This window comes from Rhinolophus sinicus, chromosome 15, assembly GCF_057876585.1.
Source record: "Rhinolophus sinicus isolate RSI-liver-muscle chromosome 15, RSI-T2T, whole genome shotgun sequence".
Taxonomy (NCBI): Eukaryota; Metazoa; Chordata; class Mammalia; order Chiroptera; family Rhinolophidae; genus Rhinolophus; species Rhinolophus sinicus.
Window position 1 is genome coordinate 84339954 of NC_142515.1, and position 18093 is coordinate 84358046.

Genomic DNA, 18093 nt, shown 5'->3' on the forward strand with positions numbered 1-18093 from the left:
TGACTGGCCTCTGTCACAGCCCCTCCAAAAGTCAAACCGATACAGCGTGGCCTGCAGCCCCCACAGTAAATCATATTGTCACTATCTGGTGCGGCCCAAGGCCCCTGGTAAACAAAGACACTTCTCAGGCAGAACATTTTAATTGTTCAGAGATCACCTATTAGGAGCCAGGAGCAAATTCCAGACCTCTTTTTGGGCCAAGTTCAATTCTTTACCACATGACACCTCATGGAGAGCTTCCATGCTGTTATCCCATGTTGTGTGCTCTGTAGCCCCACTTGTAGAACAACAGCTGAGGCTTCCAAGGAGACGTGGCCACAGCCGGCATGGGATACCAGGCATCTTCCCTGAAGCCAGCGCTCCTCCCTCAGCCATCCCAACCTCCCTGTGGCCCCAGAGTGGCTGGCTCCCTGCCTGGGCTGTGGCATTGGTACTGGGTCGTTGGTGTCAGGCAGGAGTCCCCATGCTACGTGTCTCCTGCAGGTCGGGGAAGAAGCCCATTTTTCTGTGAAGTCCACGTGTCCCTGCAATTTCACCTTGTACTATGAGGTGGCCGCACGGGGCAACATCGTGCTCTCGGGCCAGCAGCCCGCCCACATCACCCAGCAGAGAAGCAGGCGGGCAGCCCCGGAGAAACCAATTCGCTTAACACACCTTTCCGAGACAGGTGAGCCAGGCCGCAGGCTGGAAGTTCTGTTCTTCGTTCTGAACCGCTGAGACTGGGATAGGTGCCCCAGAAAGGAAGGGTACGCTAGACGTAGTCAAAAGGGGAGCCTACCTCAGGAGGACATGTGTCCCAGGCGAGACACAGGAGGGTTCAGGAGGGTGGGCAGTGACTAGCTGCTGGAGGTGGAGACGTCCTCTAAGGCCATCCTCACTGTGTGTCTTTAGGGGACAGGGTGGGCCAGTCACAATCGGGGCCCCTACACTGACACGTACACTGCTGTGTTGCCATCTGGCCACCCCCCTCTCTGCCTTTGCCCAGGCTCTTCCCTCACCTAGGAGTCCTCCTCTCTCTCCTTGACTCTACGTGCTCCTCACGAGACCTACGTCCTCCCTTTGGTCGTCCCCTTCCCCATCCTTTTCACAGCCCTTCTGCCTAAAGCAGGATCTCCAAAGTGGGGACGGTGGAGGGCAGGTCATCCTCGACGGTGGGGCGTTCTGTGCACTGTCGGGTATGGAGCAGCGAGCGTCCCTGGTCTCCACCCACCAGATGCCTGTAACACCCATCCAACCTAACAACCTCTAGTGTCCCTGGGGGGACATGTCACCCAGCGTGAGAACCCTTGAGATGGATGGATAGATAGATAGATTTATAGATTTATAGATGGATGGATGGAGTAATTGACTCATGGAAAATAGATACATAGATTCATAGATAAATAGATTTATAGATAGGCAGGAAGACAGACAGGGTCTCTCTCATGCTAAGTCACTTTCTCACCTTTGGCCCTACTGATATTTAGGACTGGATCATTCTCTGTGGTGGGGGCTGCCCTGTGCATTGCAAGGCGTTGATCAGCGTCCTGGCCCCCCCCCACTAGAAGCCAGTAGCACCCCCAAATTGTGACAACCAAAAATGTCCCCAGATGTTGCTGAATGTCCCCTGAAGGGCAGCATCACCCTGGGTGCGAGCCGCTGGCTCTGGGCATTGGGTATTGTGCTTTGGGCATTGTGTACCTACATTCTGGGGCTTCTTTTCCTTTCTGGGTGAAATAACAGAGATATCAGTGTCCATGGAGCATTTACCATGGGTCAGCACCTCCCCATGCTGTGCCCCATGTCACCCCAGGGCAGCCTGGGGCACTGGTGGTCCCACTGTGGGATGCTGGGTTCTGATGCCTCTCCCACCTTTGACTTGTCTTAGAGCCCCCTCCAGCTCCAGCAGCAGAGGTCAATGTGTGCGTGACCTCTCTCCAACTGGCTGTGACCCCCAGCATGGTCCCCCTCGGCCGTCTGCTTGTCTTCTATGTCAGGGAAAATGGAGAAGGGGTCGCTGACAGCCTCCAATTCACTGTGGGAACCTTCTTTGAAAACCAGGTAGAACATTGGGAATCCCAGCTTGGGGGAGAGAAGAGGGCATGGTCAAGCACCGTCTGGGGCTCGGGTCCTCAGGGTGTCAGTGCCGGGATGGGCTGTGCACAGCTGCCACACATGGTGTCACAGGCAGGACTTGTAAGCAATAATTGGAACATAAGTTGCATCTTAACTGTCGCATCTTCAAAAGTCACCCAGATGGGGATTGCATTCATCATACACAGGGAAAAATGGTCAGCTGTTCTCTGTCCACACTGGGCTCCAGACCTAAGGGACATTGCTCATGTCCCCAACAATGGGCTCAGGCTCCCTCACCCTGTCTCTGCACCCTTTGAAACTGGCTGCAACATGCCCTTGGCTGGTGCCTGTCTCCCCACCCCTCCCATTCGTCCTCTGCACAGATGTCCCAGTTGCACCAGCCTAGTTCCTGTCATTCTGTCTCCCACTCTTGTCCTCACCTGGGTGGCAAGGTCAGGGTCCTGGCTGAGCTGGCAAGGACTGACTCTCCTTGGCAGGTGGAGAAGGTGGTTGGCGTGGGAGGGTATCGTCAAGCTCCTGGTTTCTTTGCTGTGTTTGGGTTCAGGTTTCACTGATGTTTTCAGCAAATGAGACCCAACCTGGGGAAGTTGTTGATCTGCGGGTCAGGGCTGCCAGGGGCAGCTGCGTGTGTGTCACTGTGGTTGATAAGAGCGTCTACCTGCTGAGGTCTGGGTTTCGGCTGACTCCTGCCCAGGTAAGTGGGGCCCCTGGGTGCCAGCCTCCAGCACCTCCACGGGGGTCTCTCACTTTCCAATAAGTGAAGAGCCCTGTGTGACTCCAGATTCTCTCTCTCCATTGGGTTCATTTCTCAGTGAAATTACTCCTTGTCGCTGCTCCAGTGCCGTTGGAAGGTCTTAGAGTCAGATTCATCAGACCCTTGCAATGTGACTTTGTTCTGGTCCTCCCTCTCCGACTCCAATCTGCCCATCTTTAAAATGGGCTAATGTCACTGCTCACCTGAAAATAAAAGGCCTTTCAAAGGGAGAGGCAACAAGCATTCATTTGAGATCAGTAAGAATAGCTATTTGAGGAGGCACCGTTTCAGGCAGAAGCCCAAGTAGTGTTCCAATTAGGAAACAAAGGCAATGGGTATTTATGAGAAAGGGAAGGAGAGCAATTACATCAGTAGAAGGAAGGCGTTTCTATTGGTGCATGTAACATAGCATAGTGCTGTTAATTCTTCACCATTTAAAAAAATTTTCAGTCCAGTAGTCATCAGGCTGGTAGTCATAATAACTGCTTTCTTGTTATCTTTGCAAACAGTTATTTGGGACACAAGGTTGCTTTAGGCCCAGTCCAAAGGTTATTTTTCCATTTTAGCATTCCAAAGGTTTGAGGCATAGGTCGCGCAAGGCTGTTTCTCTGGGACGGTAGCTCTGGCTTCATTTTAAAGTGGCTCCATTTATATCATTTTTAACACCATCAATGCCCGTCTCAAGATTGTCTCCCAATGATGTATGTGAAAGGAGGTTGAGACAGGAGCATGCCAGGCCCACGAGAGCCAGTTTGGGTCGAAAGAAACCATTAGCTGACTGATTCCCACTTCCCTTTGCCTGTAGGTTTTCCGAGAATTAGAAGATTACGACATTTCTGATGCCTTCGGGGTGTCACGGGAGGACGGACCCTTCTGGTGGGCTGGGCTGACGGCCCGACGACGCCGGCGCTCCTCTGTCTTCCCATGGCCCTGGGGTGTCACCAAGGACTCCGGGTTTGCCTTCGCCGTAAGGAGAGGTGGTCTTGGATGCTGGGTTCTCATGCCTCTCCCACTTTTGCCCCCTTCCATGCTTCTCTCACTTTGAAACAAAGAGATGAGTGCGGGTGGAAGCTTTCAAACTTTTATTGCCACAGAACTCATTTGGGATTCTCCTCAATGAAAGCTCATAAGCAGACCATTGGATTTGCAAAGCAGATGAGAGTAAAATGTTATCAGCGTGGACTGGAAACTTGAACTTGATAAGGAGCAATGATGTTCAGGGTACTTTGCTGGAAGGAAAACTGTCACATTGGGAGTGGGTGGCCCTGTTCTCAGGCAGCAGGTTCACTTGCGATGACATTCATAGCTCCTGTCCGTCCCCCTCCTTCCTGGCTACAGGGGTCAGGGGGCTGCCAGCAGGTGCAGTATGCACAAGTGTCCCCCTAGGTCACGCCAGGAGCTCACATGCTGGTGGTCTCCACTCAAATGCATGTTCCATCTGAAGGTACTTTTCATCTCAGTTTTAAAATCACTTAAAAGACATTCCTCCTGTTTTCACCGTGTTTCCCCGAAAATAAGATCTAGCCAGACAATCAGCTCTAATTAATCTTTTGGAGCAAAAATTAATATAAGACCCAGTATTATATTATATTATATTATATTATATTATATTATATTATATTATATTATATTATATTATATTATATTATATTATATTATATTACATTATATAATATTAAAAACCCAGTCTTATAGTAAAATAAGACCGGGTCTTATATTAATTTTTGCTCCAAAAGACACATTAGAGCTGATTGTCCGGCTAGGTCTTATTTTCGGGGAAACGGTATTATGGAGTTTTTCAAATATATGGAAAAGTTGAACAAACTCATGAACACCCGTATCCTACAATTAACATTTTGTTCTATTAGCTTGAAAATTTTTATATATATATATATATATATATATGTATACATATATCATATTATCTATGAGGAGTGATCAAAAACTACAATGAATGTTTAAATAAAAAAATTTATTACAATAAAAGACACGTTGCCATTAATCCCCCTCAAAATAGGCTTCCTCGCTTCGAACACACTTATCCCATCATTCTTGCTCCTTTCTGAAGCAGTTCTGGAGGTCTTTTTTCATGAGTGTCTTTAGTTGTGCTGTCGTGGCTGCCTCGATGTTCTGAATTGATTCAAAACGTTTTCCTTTCATGGTCATTTTGTCTTTGGGGAAGAGCCAGAAGTCACATGGTGCCAGATCCGGTGAATAAGGTGGAAGACACACTGTAATGTTTTTATTTGACAGAAATCGCCATACCAGAAGCGATGTGTGACACGGAGCCTTTCCGTTGTGATCACAAAATACAGTGAATGCTGCTGCCGAGTGCCATCCAAGGGAAAGGCAGGAATCTTCAATGTTGGAAGTTGCATGTCGAGCCTTAGTAACAGTGTGTGACAAGTTTCAACTTGTTCGGTGCAGTCAGTCGGGTATGAGCTATGGTTGAGAGAAGGTGTGTTTTAAAGTGTGCCATAAATCATCCTCCATCATGACAATACATGTCACACATCGCTTCTGGTATATGGCAATTTCTGTCAAATAAAAACATATGGTGTGTCCTCATCCACTTTATTCACCGGATCTGGTACCGTGAGACTTCTGGGTCTTCCCCAAAGTCAAAATGACCATGAAAGGAAAACGTTCTGAATCAATTCAGGACATCGAGGCAGCCACAACAGCTCAAGTAAAGACACTCACAAAAGAGGACTTCCAGAACGGCTTCAGAAAGTGGCAAGAACGGTGGAATAAGTGTGTTCGAAGTGAGGGGAAGTATTTTGAAGGGGAGTAATGGAAAGGTGTCTTTTACTGTAATAAATTTTTTTATTTAAACATTCACTGTATTGCTTGATCACACTGTATATTTGAACAATTGACTTATTTGCTAATTGTTTGCTAATATATTAGCAAAAATATATTACATATCTATCTATATTTACATTTATATATCGATATTGGAACAAATGATGTTTCAACTGTACGTTTGTTGAATGCCTGGTGATTTAAACCCCTGGGCCCTGCTGACTTCTGGAATTAAGAGGTGCTACCTCTGAGTCAAAGAAAGTAGGTTTAAGTTCTTTATTCGCAAAGCAGAGTCAGCCAGTCTAGGATGGGACTTCTCCTCAACCCCGTCGTTCCCAATAACTAGCACAGCGATGAAGATACAGTGGTACCTCGGTTTTCGAACGTCTCTGTTGACGAACATTTCGGTTTATGAATGCCGTAAACCTGGAAGTAAATGCTTCGGGTTTTGAACACACCTCGGAAGTCGAACATGTCACGTGGCTTCTGCTGACTGCAAGATCCTGAGGCCTAGCTGTCAGCTGTTTTTTACTGTTTCAGAACTCGTGGATTACATTTGAAAACCGAGGTACCACTGTAATTATAACAGTAACAATTGTAGCCCACATACCCCTTGGTCTAGATAATAATGCACTGTGCCAATTGATTTTTTGTGAAATTTACACAATAGAAAATTAACCCATTTTAAAGTGAACAATTCAGTGGCATTTAGTACATTCACAATGTTGTGCAACTACTACCTCTGTCTAGTTCCAGAACTTTTCCATCAGCCCAAAAGGAAATCCCATCTCCATTAGCAGTCACTCCTGATTCCCCCTCCCCCAGCCCCAGACAACCACCAGTCTGTTTTCTGTCTCTATGGATTTGCTTGTTCTGGACATTTCATATAAACGGAATCATACAATATGTGGCCTTTTGTGTCTAGGTTACAAATGTGTTGGCCTTCCATTTGCTCTGCCCTGGATGGTCACTGGGTGCCATGACCCCCTCAGTCCGTGTCACCAAGCCCACAGCAGGGCCATCACACAGCAGCAATGTTGGGCCAGTGGCCCCAGGGTGATGAGAACTAGTGGGGCAATCACATCCACTTCCCCACCATGGGTCTGGATGTTGTCTGTTGCCTAGGAAACGGGACTTGTGGTGATGACTGACCTGGTGAGCCTGAACCACCGGCAGGATGGCGGCCTATACACCGACGAGGCTGTCCACGCCTTCCAGCCCCACACGGGGAGCCTGGTGGCAGTGGCGTCCTCCAGGCAACCCCCCAGGTAATTGCTGCGGACTGAAGCAGAGTTTTCTAACTTCACCCTGTTGACCTCTAAGGCTGGGTACCAGGTCATTCAATGTGGTGAGGCTGTCCCATGTACTGTAGGGTGTTGAGAAGCATCCCTGGCCTCCACCCACCGGATGTCAATAGCACCACTTTCCCCCAGTTGTGACAACGAAAAATATCTTCAGACATCACCCAATGTCCCCTTGGGGGCAAAAGCACTACTGGCCTGGTGGACTGGGTCACTGAGCACTCGGGCCTGCCCCAGTGCCTGGGTTGGGGGTGTAGAGAGAAGAAGGTCCATCAAGGGAGAAGACCTGTCTGGAGACAGAAGGAACAGGGCAGGGAGGAAAGCTGGGGCTTCATCTTCCAGCTCCCAGAGACTCTGCTTAGAAAATTCTATTACTCTTTCTCCTTCCTGCTTTCCCTCTTCCTTCGCTCCTCTCTCTTCCTTCTTCCCCTCCAACTCTCTGCCTTCTCAAATTGGACACCAAATAATTACTTATCAGTCTTTATTATTTTATTTTAACTCTATAAACATTTAAGCCTTTTGAAGGCTATGAATTTCCCTCTGTTTTGGCTACACCTGAGTTGTGCCGCAAAAAGTTTTCATTATTATGTGGTTCCAAATAGGGTCTCACTTACGAATGATTCCCTTTTTGAGCTGTGATGTGTCCAGAAGTGCTTTAAATTTTCAAGTGATTTTTAAAGTTCTTTTTATGTTTTGTAAATTTGTGTCAAATGTGTATTGTAGCCAATGAACATGGTCTGTGATATCCATCGTCCGGTTTTTATTTTGGAGACTGACTATATGGGCAGTGTTTGTAAATGCTCATGTCTATTTGAATGTCCAAACCCCCGTCATTGGGTACAGGGCTCTCTATGCATACTTTCATTCAGGCCTATTAATGGTGGTACCCAGATTCTCCATATTTTTGTTTGTTTGTTTGTTTGTTGATTAACATCAATTACTGAGAGAGAGGAATTCACATCTGCCCCTTAGATTTGTGGCTTTGTCCCTGGAGTCATGGAAACCTTTGTTTCACAAGAGGTGATATTTTCTCCTCTCTCCAGTCTCCCTCTTTGGTCTGTTCCTTTTGACCCCCTGCTGCCTACCTCTTTTCTCTCCCACTCCCTTCATTCCTCTGCCTCTGCCACTAGCTCCTCAATCCCAGGTCTCAGCCAGCCAGCCTGGGAAGGTGCTCTGAAAAATTTGCCTCCCTGCTCTCTCCGGATTTAAGGGCATGTTGGCTGGAACAGGGGAGGCAAACCTTGGATGGCCTCACTCCTGCCCACTCCTCTGAGCGAGGGCACAGAACCCAGGAGGGCCAAGGATGAGGTCAGTCCCTCAATGTCTGGATCTCTCCAGAGACGTTGAGGATGGGTCTCAGCACCCTTGTTCTGAGCCAGAAGTAGCCCAGAGGACCTTCTGCACTTGTGGGCCTGTCCATGAAAGTCCTCTTCATTTTCAAGCCTGCTCTGCCCAGATTGAGAGCCTTCCCCAACGCCCAGTCCCCTCTGCAGTGGTTCCTGGATACCTGGGTCCCCTGGGTTCTTCCTGCCTGGGCCACTCATTTAGCAGGAGTGGGGTAAGTCCACAGGGGTCTTCGTTTCCAAACTCCAAGTCAGGGTGTGGGAAGACCAGGCTCCTCCCACAGAAGTATGGATGCACATGGAGGCGTTGCCACGATATGGTTGGATGAGGGAGGTGGCATACCGGCCCCTCAGCCTCCACCAGTCAGCCACCACCACAGGGACCCTGGCCCTCCCATGTGCAGGACTCACAAGAGATTGGCCCGGACTGGGCACAGAAGCAGCCTTCTGAAACCCAGAAACACAAAGGCAATTGTAAATCCCAGTACAGAAAGGTGCAAGAAACGCCTTAAAAAGCAGGTGTGTGTGCCATTTTGTTGGATAACATTCGTATTCTGAGGACAAGATATTATTCTTACCCATGTGCATGTGGTTGGAATTGTTTCAAACAGTGTGAAAGGTTATATAATGCAACGGAAGACTCCCTCCCACCTCCAGACCGTCGGTTCCCTTCCTAGAGGCAACTGTGGTCAATAATTCTTAGATATCCTAGAAAAATTTTTGTGCATATATAAGGATTTAAGGATTTTTAAAAAAATCATCATTGGGATAATACTGTAATACTGCTGTGCCTTCTTTTTTTTAAGTCAACAGTAAGTCTTGGAGATATTCCATATTAGTGCATACAATATATGCTTACCTCACTCTTTTTCGCTGACATAATATTCCAGAGTTTGACTACTTCCTAATTCTTTCAGTGCTGCAGTGAACCACTCCATCTGTCTGTCTTTGCACACGTGTCTGTGGGTATTTCCAGAGTGCGTTCCTAGGAGAGGTATTACAGGTTGAAAGAATGCGACCATTTTTAATTTTGAGCGGTGTTGTCAAATTTGGAGTCGGTTTTATTATTTTTTTTAATGAAAGGTCAGCCCCCAAAAAAGAGGAGCTGTGAGGCTTCTGAGGATGGACCAACAATGAAACGCACTCTTTAGGAAACAGAGGAGGGATTGGGGGAGGTGGCGGGCTCTATGTGATGGTGCGGAAAAACATGGCAAATCCAGGGAAGGAAATGAGCAGAGGGGAGGACGTGGGGTCCCTGTGGCCCTTCAGGATATGAAACACCACTGTCGCTTTAAGGTGACTCTGCCAAGCCTTGGATGCCTCACTTCTAGTCCTAATCAAGTAGAATGTTAACCCTTCCAAGTAAAAGAATGAACATTTTATATCCTAATTGGGCAGAATGTTAACTCACAAGTAAGAGAATTAACATGTTATATCCTGACTGGGTAGCATGTTAACTGACAAGCAAATTAACACGGTATGTCCTAATCGAGTAAAATGTTAACCTGCCAGCTAACAGAATTAAGTTATGTTCATGAAACTTGAATCACTTCTTTTTTTTTTATTTTCATAGAGCAGAGAAGAGGAAAAGGACCTTCTTCCCGGAAACGTGGATTTGGCAGTGTCTCAACATCAGGTAAGACTCCTTTCCTTTGCTGTCTTTGTGGGCTCTGAGGCACTCAGGCGAGTCCCGATTGTTCCCAGTGGGTTTGCCTGTGGATCAGACACCCACATCTGAGTAAGACGTTGGGCATCCTTTTCTAACACATAAAACCCAAAGCCATGAAGTCAGCCCTAAATCCTGCTGCAGCCTCGGACATCCGCCCATGAAATATGAAATGCGAGGGTTTTGTGCCTCTTACGACTCCCTCTTGGGGTAACTCTATCTGCTCTGTTTGCATAACGAGCTCATTAAAACGATTACAGTTCCCTGGAACATGAACTTGACCCCACCCTCCCCCTCCTCACTCCTCAGGGGACTCGGACTCCTGCCTGCAAAACAGGCTGCTTTTCTCAGCACGTTTCCTTTCCACATTTTTCCCCCTTTTCGTTCTCCTTGAAGCAGCAGTGCCCTGCCAAATTCCTGCTGGACGCAATTGGCTTTTTTCTTTCAGTGCTCAGCGTGAGAACACCAGTGGCACTGGTAGAAGGTAGTGGTAGCCTGCCTGCCCTGGGGAACCAGTGAGGCATGACAGTTCAGACCCCTGGGCCAGCAGGTGGGCCCACTCCTGAGCCAGGTCCCCCTATGAGGCACGAGGTGCCACAAGGCACATGACACATGCTCCAACACAGAACTGAGCTCACTGCTGGGAGTTCCTCAGGCTGTTTTCATGGATGTGTATGTCCTCATTAGGGGAAGGGTTAACCCCAGGTCAGAATAGATCCAGATTGTTCTATTTGCCTTGGGGCCCCAGATTTAAGATGGGCTGTCTGGCCATCGTCATTCAAATATATCTGCTTTCTGGATGCCTGAAGATGTTTTTGGTGCCAAGAATGGCATCTTGAACAATGCGGGCAGGGTCCCCTCACTCATGGAATTTATTCCCCAAGAGGCTTCATGCTTCAGTAGGATTGGTGAGCTGGGCACAGGGCTTGGGAGGCAGAAGAGGAACCCTTTGGAGCAGCCAGTGAGGCTCCCAGGTGGAGCCCAAGCTGAACCCATGTTTTGAGGGTCCTGTGTCCACAGTTGCCCTGAGAGCTGTACATATTTCTGATTACAGCTAGTCAGGGTGGAGGGATGGCTTTCTGCTGTCACACATTCTGTGGTGCCTTAAGTGCTTATTTCCAAGCTGCAGGGGGCACCTTCCTGGGCCCCGAGGCCATATGGCTGGAGTCATCTGTTCTCATCTGGCTGCTCACATGGCCCTGGAGAAGGGCCGATGGGTTGCCCATCTTTCTGCAGTGACCCGTCCGGCGAGGAGACACTTAGTGTGCAGGTCCCTGACTCCATCACCAGCTGGGTGGCTGAGGCTGTGGGTCTATCTGCCAAGTGGGGTCTGGGCATCGCTGAGCCCACCCTGCTGAAGACCTTCAAGCCCTTCTTTGTGGACTTCACGCTGCCTCTCCATGTGGTTCGTGGGGAGCAGGCCAAGATCCCGCTCAGCATTTACAACTACATGGGCGGCTGCGCTGAGGTACTGAACCTGCCCCCCTCACTACACAGCCTTCCCTGTTGGGGGGGGGCAGCATCCATGATGTTAGGAGGTGGGAGGATGGGGTCATTTTGGGGGACCATGGGGATAGTGTCTGTGACGTTGGGGAGGTAGGGGATATGGGGTCATCCTGGAGAGGCCATGGGGATAGTGTCTTTGATATTGGGGAGGCAGGGTGGATGGGGTCATCCCAGGGAGATCATGGGGGCAGCATGTGTGTTATTGAAGAGGCAGAGGTAGGCTGTTTCAGCTTCTAATTCACCAGCCATCTAAGCTTGGGGAGGGTTGGGGAACAGTGCGTTTCTCCAGGGCCCATCAGCCCCAAGTCATTGTCTTTCAATCTAGTGAAGGGCGCAGCTCAGCTGCAAGTCCGGTTACTGTTTTCAATCTTAGTTGCAGGGGGCACAGCCCACCATCCCATGCGGGAGTCGAACCGGCAACCTTGTTGAGAGCTCACGCTCTAACCAACTGAGCCATCCGGCTGCCCCTCTGGAAGCTCAGTGGCAGCTCGTTGTCTTCAATCTAGTTGTGGAGGGCGCAGCTCATAGGCCTATGTGGGAATTGAAATGGCAACCCTGTTGTTAAGAGCTCCCGCTCTAACCAACTGAGCCATCCAGTAGCCCCTGTATCAGTTTCTCATAGCTGCCGTAACAAAGTAGCACAAACTGGGTGGTTTTAAGCAATATAAATTTATTCTCTCACAGTTCCAGAGGCCAGAGTCCAAGGTCAAGGTGTGGGCAGAGTTGGCTCCTTCTGGAGGCTCTAAGGGAGAATCTGTCCAATGCTCTCCCAGCTTCTGGCAGCGACTGGCAACCCTTGGCGGTCCTTTGGCTTGTGGCTGCTTTGCTCCCTTAGCTGCCCCTGTCTCCATGTGGCTGCTTCCACGTGTATATCTCCTTATCATCTTTCCTCTGAATGTCTGTGTCCAAATTTCGTCTTATAAGAAAGGACCCTAATCATATTGGATGAGGGGCCACCTTAAGACCTCATTGTCACTTAATGACATCTGTAGAAATCCTATTTCCAAATAAGGTCACGTTTACGGGTACCTGGGGTTAGGACTTCAACATATGTTTTTGGGGAGACTCAGTTCAACTCATAATAGCTCCCCTGAGGTGGTGGCTTGGGGCTGACCTTGGAGGCTGGGGGAATTTCAGACCCTGGTGGTGAGGTGGGATGGCAGGTGAGGTGAAAGGACCCGTGAGGACCAAGATCAGATGGGGCACAGTGGGGAAGGGTTCTTTGGGGGGGCTGTGCATTCATGTGGCTTGGGGAGACCAGGGGCACCCATCTCCCTGATCTTGGCCTGGATGTCAGCTGGTGGGTGGGAGGCAGGGAGGGGAGGAGGGCGCCTTCATTGGCAGGGATTGTACGCTGAGGCTTCGGGCAGAGGGGTGAATGGGGCGCAGGGTCAGCAGTGCAGCCAGGAGCAAGCCTGCTCTTTGCAGGTCGGCCCAGAGCTCTGGCCGCAGGTCTCAGCCTTACCCCAGCCCGCTGGGCACTGCAAGCATGGCTGTCCTCCTGGGCCTGCCATGTGCTGGCTCATTTCATACCAAGGGCAGAAAACGTGAGCTTTAGCTCCAGACTAGAGACGCTGTGGAAACCAAGAGATTTCATTCCCCCAAAAACAGACTTCTGGCTTTTTCTAAAAAATGAGGACACCTAGCCAGGAAGTGGTTGGAATTTATGCCCTGAAGGGCACCAATGCTGCTGGGCATTTGGGGGTGGTGGTGTCTCAATGCCTCACTCTTCCCAAAAGACCCTCTAGGTTTTAGCTTGGCATTTCTGATTATTGGCTCATTTTGTATCAGTTTCCCTATCTGTAAACTGGGCCTGAGACCTCGACCTGGCTCCACTCACCACCACAGGCTCAGGGTTTCATTCAGTTCTGTTTCTTTAGCTCAAAGCAGGACACCCATTAGGTGTTTCATCTATGCTGGTTGGACAAACGAATGTGGAGCAAAGAGCCTGTTCTAGATTGGGGGGGGTTATAAACATACATGCACACGGAGACACTAGTGCGCACACATATGCATGCACATATGTGTACAATGGCATGCTTGCACACATGCTCATAGATATAGACACAGACACAATATATACACACACACATATGCACGCACACGCACACCCATAGAGCTCTGTTATGATGCCGTGGACCTCAGTGGTTGCAGAGAGGCTCAGCGGAAGTGCTCTGCAGAGCACTTCCTGTCGGTGGAGTGGTCCCTCCCCCCTGATGCTCTGAGGTAGACAGGGAGAGGCTGCCCTTGCACTGGTCTTGGTCCCTAAGCGGAACTGGACCTGTGGGGCTCGGGGGGCTGAGGGAGGGGGGACTCCCAGCAAGACGGTGAGTATTGGTTCTGATTGGAACTGGACAGGGAGCCTTTCCAGGAGGGCATGGCTTTTGGAGAGAGCCGACAAGGCTGATGGTGGCATTGGGCAGTGTGCTGGGAGGGCACACAGATTCCAGGCGCCATCAGTACATGCCACCCCTGCAGGTGTATGTGAAGATCTCGGTTCCCAAGGGCATCCGGTTTGTGGGGCATCCTGGCAAACGCCATCTGACCAAGAAGATGTGCATGGCCCCTGGGGAGACCGAGCCCACCTGGGTGGTTCTGTCCTTCAGTGACCTGGGGCTCAGCAACATCACAGGTGAGGGCTCTGTGCTTCTTCAGGCACCTACCTTCCAGGCCATCAAGGGGCCCAGGTGCTGACCAAGGGCACAGGTGAGGGGGCGGAGGGGCAGCCGGTGAGGTCAGGACTATCTTGAGGGACAGGACAGCAGCGGGGGAAGCAGGGCAGAGGGAATGGTCAAAAGGTAGGGGGAGGCAGCCCCTGGGGGGGTCCTGAGGCCTCATCTGGGGAGAGCTGAACTCGTAAGGTGCCAAACCAATGGAACACACACGTGTGCCCACAGAGGCATGCACAAGCATGTACACACAAATAGGCAGGACATCCATGCACACTCACATGCATGCACGTGTACACACACACACAAATACATATACATGCACAGACAAATGTACATGTACGTACACTTGCACAAACATACATGTATCTGCACATATGCACACCTGAGACAAGGGTGGGGACAGGACAGCTCCCTGTTCTGAGAGCAGCCCCAAGCACTCCAATCTCCGCAGCCAAAGCCCTAGCTTATGGAGAAACAAGCTGCTGCCGGGACGGGAAGTCCATCAAACACCCAGAGGAGAATTACACTGTCAGGAGGGACCACATCAGGCGCAGCGTGGTGGTTGAGGTAAGTCCACGCCCGCATCTGGGGCACTGGACCAGGGCCCCTTTCCCTGAAGAATTCTCTGGTTCCATGAGACAGGGGCCTAGCCTGAGTGTGGGGTCTCTGCCTGAGCCAAGGCTAGGGTAGCCCCCACGGGTCCCTCCAGGGCTTGGGGCAGGTGAGGGGGCTTCCTCACCACAGGACTGCAGTATCCGGCCCCTCTCCATGGTGCAGAACCGGCTATGGTGAGTGGCCTGGGAGTCCCCAGGGCTGCCGGGAAGCGTGGCTGCTCCAACTTACCACCTGACATAAAAGAAGTATTAAAAGTTGAGAGCTGTGTTGGTCACACCAAATTCCAAGAGGCATATTGGGTTCAATTCTGGGCATCCCTTTAAAGAGAACAAGCTGGCTGCCTTCTATGATTTGGGAAATGTCTGTGGAAGGAGCAGAAGCAGGAGCATGGATGGAAGAGGCAGGAGACAAGGGATGTGTGGGAGTCAGTGGAACAGAGACCTCGTTCTTGGCCGACACGGGCACCCACTTGTTGATACTCAAGGACATTAGATGTTAGTTGGGGCCTTAGGTTCCGGCAGCCTTTGCGTCATAGTGCTCCTTGCCCAGAGGGAGAAGCCAGTCTGGGAGCCGGGATGAATGGGGTGGCCAGAAGGGCAGGTGGGGGTGTGGGGAGCATGACTAGTTCAGGAGCGGTTGGTGAGTTCCTTTGACCGGAGCCTGGGGAAGGGGAAGAGAGCCTCCGTTTCCCAGCCTGGGCTTGGGAGGTGGGTAATTCAGTCCTTTTCTGTGCACATGAGACGTTGGCATCACCCTGTGGGGTCCAGAGTTGGAGCTGCTGCTGTGGGAGGGTGACCCCCCTGTGATGACTGCCTTCCATCACTCAGTTCTCCTTGTTTCTCTGTTTCAGCCTGAAGGAGCACCCCGCACATACACCTACAGCGCTTTCTTCTGTCCCAACGGTGAGTCCTCGGGCTCACCCCACCTCCTGTAACTTCAGCCCTAACCCCTGCACTGTTGCAGCTCTCCTACTGCTACATGGACACTCGCCCTCCATGAGGGCAGAGAACTGAGATGTCCTTCCTGGGGACAGCCATGGGCCAGAGTGAGGGCTGGGCATCTGCCACACAGGAAGTGAGTGCACATAATTGTAGACTGTAGGTACCAATGAGAAAAGAGATTGCAGTCAGGAGTAGGGCTGTCCTCAGGGCCCTGGGGTGAGGAGCCCAGGGTCCAGGGAAGGGCAGGCTTAGAGTGACATCAGGGGATCAAGAGAGACCCAGAACCCTGGTGCAGCAGAGGAGAACGTGGGAAATGAAGGTGGTTTCCAGAAGGTGTGGTATCTGGCGTCCACCTCAGTCCCCTGAAATTGACATTATACCTGCACGTGATCCATGAACAGGACATGGGACAGAGAGTGCCCAGTGGGTGAAGTAGCCAGAGAAGGGCCATCCACACCTCTGCCTTGGTGGGGTCAGGGAACAGGAGCCTGGGTTGCCTGTGGGAGGGTCTGTCCCTTCCCCATCCAGCTGCTGCCTGAGGAGCCGTCCAGCTCGGACCTCGGGCTGGGCCGGGCACCCAGCAGTCACCTGGGGGCTTTGCAGGAGGCAGAGCTGAGGATTTGGAGTCCCTGGGTCACATCCACCCTCAGGTGAACCCCTCCCCATTGCTAAGGCATTCGGTATGAATATGTATTCTGCATGTTAGTCCTTAATCAGAAAATGCTTTACAAAGGTACTTCTCCCAGCCTGTGTCTTTCCATTCCCTTAATAGTGTCTTTGAAAGAGCAGAAGTTTTTAATTTTGATACTGTCCAGTTTATTGATTTTCCCTTTATGGATTAATTTTTGTTGTTGTAGCTAAGAAATCTTTGCCAAATCCTATGTTTCCTTCCCCAAGTTTTACAGTTTTAGGTTTTGCATTTATAAAATGGCTATGACCCACATGGGGGTGAAAGTTTGGAGACTATGCAAGGCATGGGTCAAAGTTCATTTTTCTGCATCTGGATAGCCAGGTGTTCCAGCCCCATTTCTTGAAAAGGTTTTCTTTTTTCTATGGAATTGCCTTCACAGCTACGTGGAAAGTCAATTGTTCATACATGTGTGGCTCCATTTCTACACTCCCTGTTCTGTTCCATTACCCATTTGTCTATGTGGACACCAAAACTGTACTGTTGTGATTCCTGTAGCTTTAGAGTAAGTCTCAGTGCCAGATGGGGGGAGCCCTCCAATTTGGTTCTTTATCAAAGGTGTTTTGCCTCTTCTAGGTCCTTTGTGTTGCCATATAAATTCTGGAATCAGCTTTGCAATTTCTCCAAAGACCCTGCTGGAATTTTTACTGGGATTGTGTGGCATCTGTAGATCGGTTTGGGGAATAATTTACATCTTGGGAATATTGTCTTCTGACCCGTGAGCATGATCTAGCTCTCCACTGGTTTGTCTCTTCTTTAGTTTCAGCAGCGTTTTGCAGCATACAGGTCTTGTGTAGGCTTTGTCTTTTGTAGGATGCATCCCTGTGAGCATTTCACTTTGCTGTGCTATTGGCAAAGCTGCTGTGAAGCCTGCAGCCATGCCTCCTGCAGCTGCTGACTGAGCCACAGTGAGACTGGCCCCTTGTGGTCCCGATTCTCCAGGTGCCCCCACAATGTCCCCTCTTTTTCCTTTCATCTAGAGAGAGTACATATCTCCACACCCAACAAGTACGAGTTCCAGTATGTGCAGCAGCCACGGCGCCTCACCGGTTTTGACATGGCTGTGCGAGCCCACAATGATGCCCGCGTGGCCTTGTCCCCTGGGCCCCAGGACACGGCCGGCATGATCGAGATTGTCCTGGGGGGACATCAGAACACCAGGTCCTGGATCTCTACCAGCAAGATGGGAGAGCCTGTGGCTAGCACACACACAGCCAAGATCCTCTCCTGGGATGAATTCAGAACGTTCTGGATCAGCTGGCATGGCGGGCGCATCCAGGCACGGCGGGGCTGGCTGGGGCGGGCATGGGAACCTCATGGTTCTCTGATATTTGCTGCTTCCTGCTCTGTGTCTGGTTCTGATGAGGTGGTGGGGTGGGGAGGAGGGAGTATAAACACAGGGCACCACCTCAAATTGCTCACAGTCTTCCAAAACAAAACAAAACAAAACAAAAAACGTGGTAAGAGCTATGGCAGAGGAAGCATTCAGGAATCTGGTAGCTGAGGGATAGTGTGTGGTCAGGGAGAAAGAAAGTGGATATGAGCAGGTGAAATTGGAGGCTGGGAGCACTTTCTGAGCCAAGCAGAGGGGACATATAAAAGGAGCAGCTAATACAGTTTTCTAGAGGAGGGCCAGAGCCAAACTGGGTTTTGAAGTATGAATAGGAGTTCACCAGGCAAACCAGAGCAGAGCCTGTTCCAGGCAGAGGGAACAGCATGTGCAAAG

General features: G+C 50.3%; 1 protein-coding gene across 6 annotated transcripts in view; it reads left to right on the plus strand.

Annotated features, from left to right (window-relative positions):
- The window catches only part of CPAMD8 (C3 and PZP like alpha-2-macroglobulin domain containing 8), a 65116-nt gene that overhangs the window by 27877 nt on the left and 19146 nt on the right, over nucleotides 1-18093 (plus strand). For all 6 annotated transcript variants that reach the window (XR_012498065.2, XM_074337967.2, XM_074337963.2 and 3 more), the window contains exons 14-24: nucleotides 484-667; nucleotides 1868-2040; nucleotides 2621-2770; nucleotides 3636-3797; nucleotides 6761-6903; nucleotides 9853-9915; nucleotides 11182-11413; nucleotides 13930-14083; nucleotides 14575-14690; nucleotides 15589-15640; nucleotides 17348-17646. Coding sequence is in view for 5 of the 6 variants with exons in the window: in XM_074337967.2 (XP_074194068.2) it covers nucleotides 484-667; nucleotides 1868-2040; nucleotides 2621-2770; nucleotides 3636-3797; nucleotides 6761-6903; nucleotides 9853-9915; nucleotides 11182-11413; nucleotides 13930-14083; nucleotides 14575-14690; nucleotides 15589-15640; nucleotides 17348-17646 (1728 nt within the window). In the remaining variant the exon portion in view is untranslated. The remainder of the gene's footprint in view (nucleotides 1-483; nucleotides 668-1867; nucleotides 2041-2620; nucleotides 2771-3635; nucleotides 3798-6760; nucleotides 6904-9852; nucleotides 9916-11181; nucleotides 11414-13929; nucleotides 14084-14574; nucleotides 14691-15588; nucleotides 15641-17347; nucleotides 17647-18093) is intronic.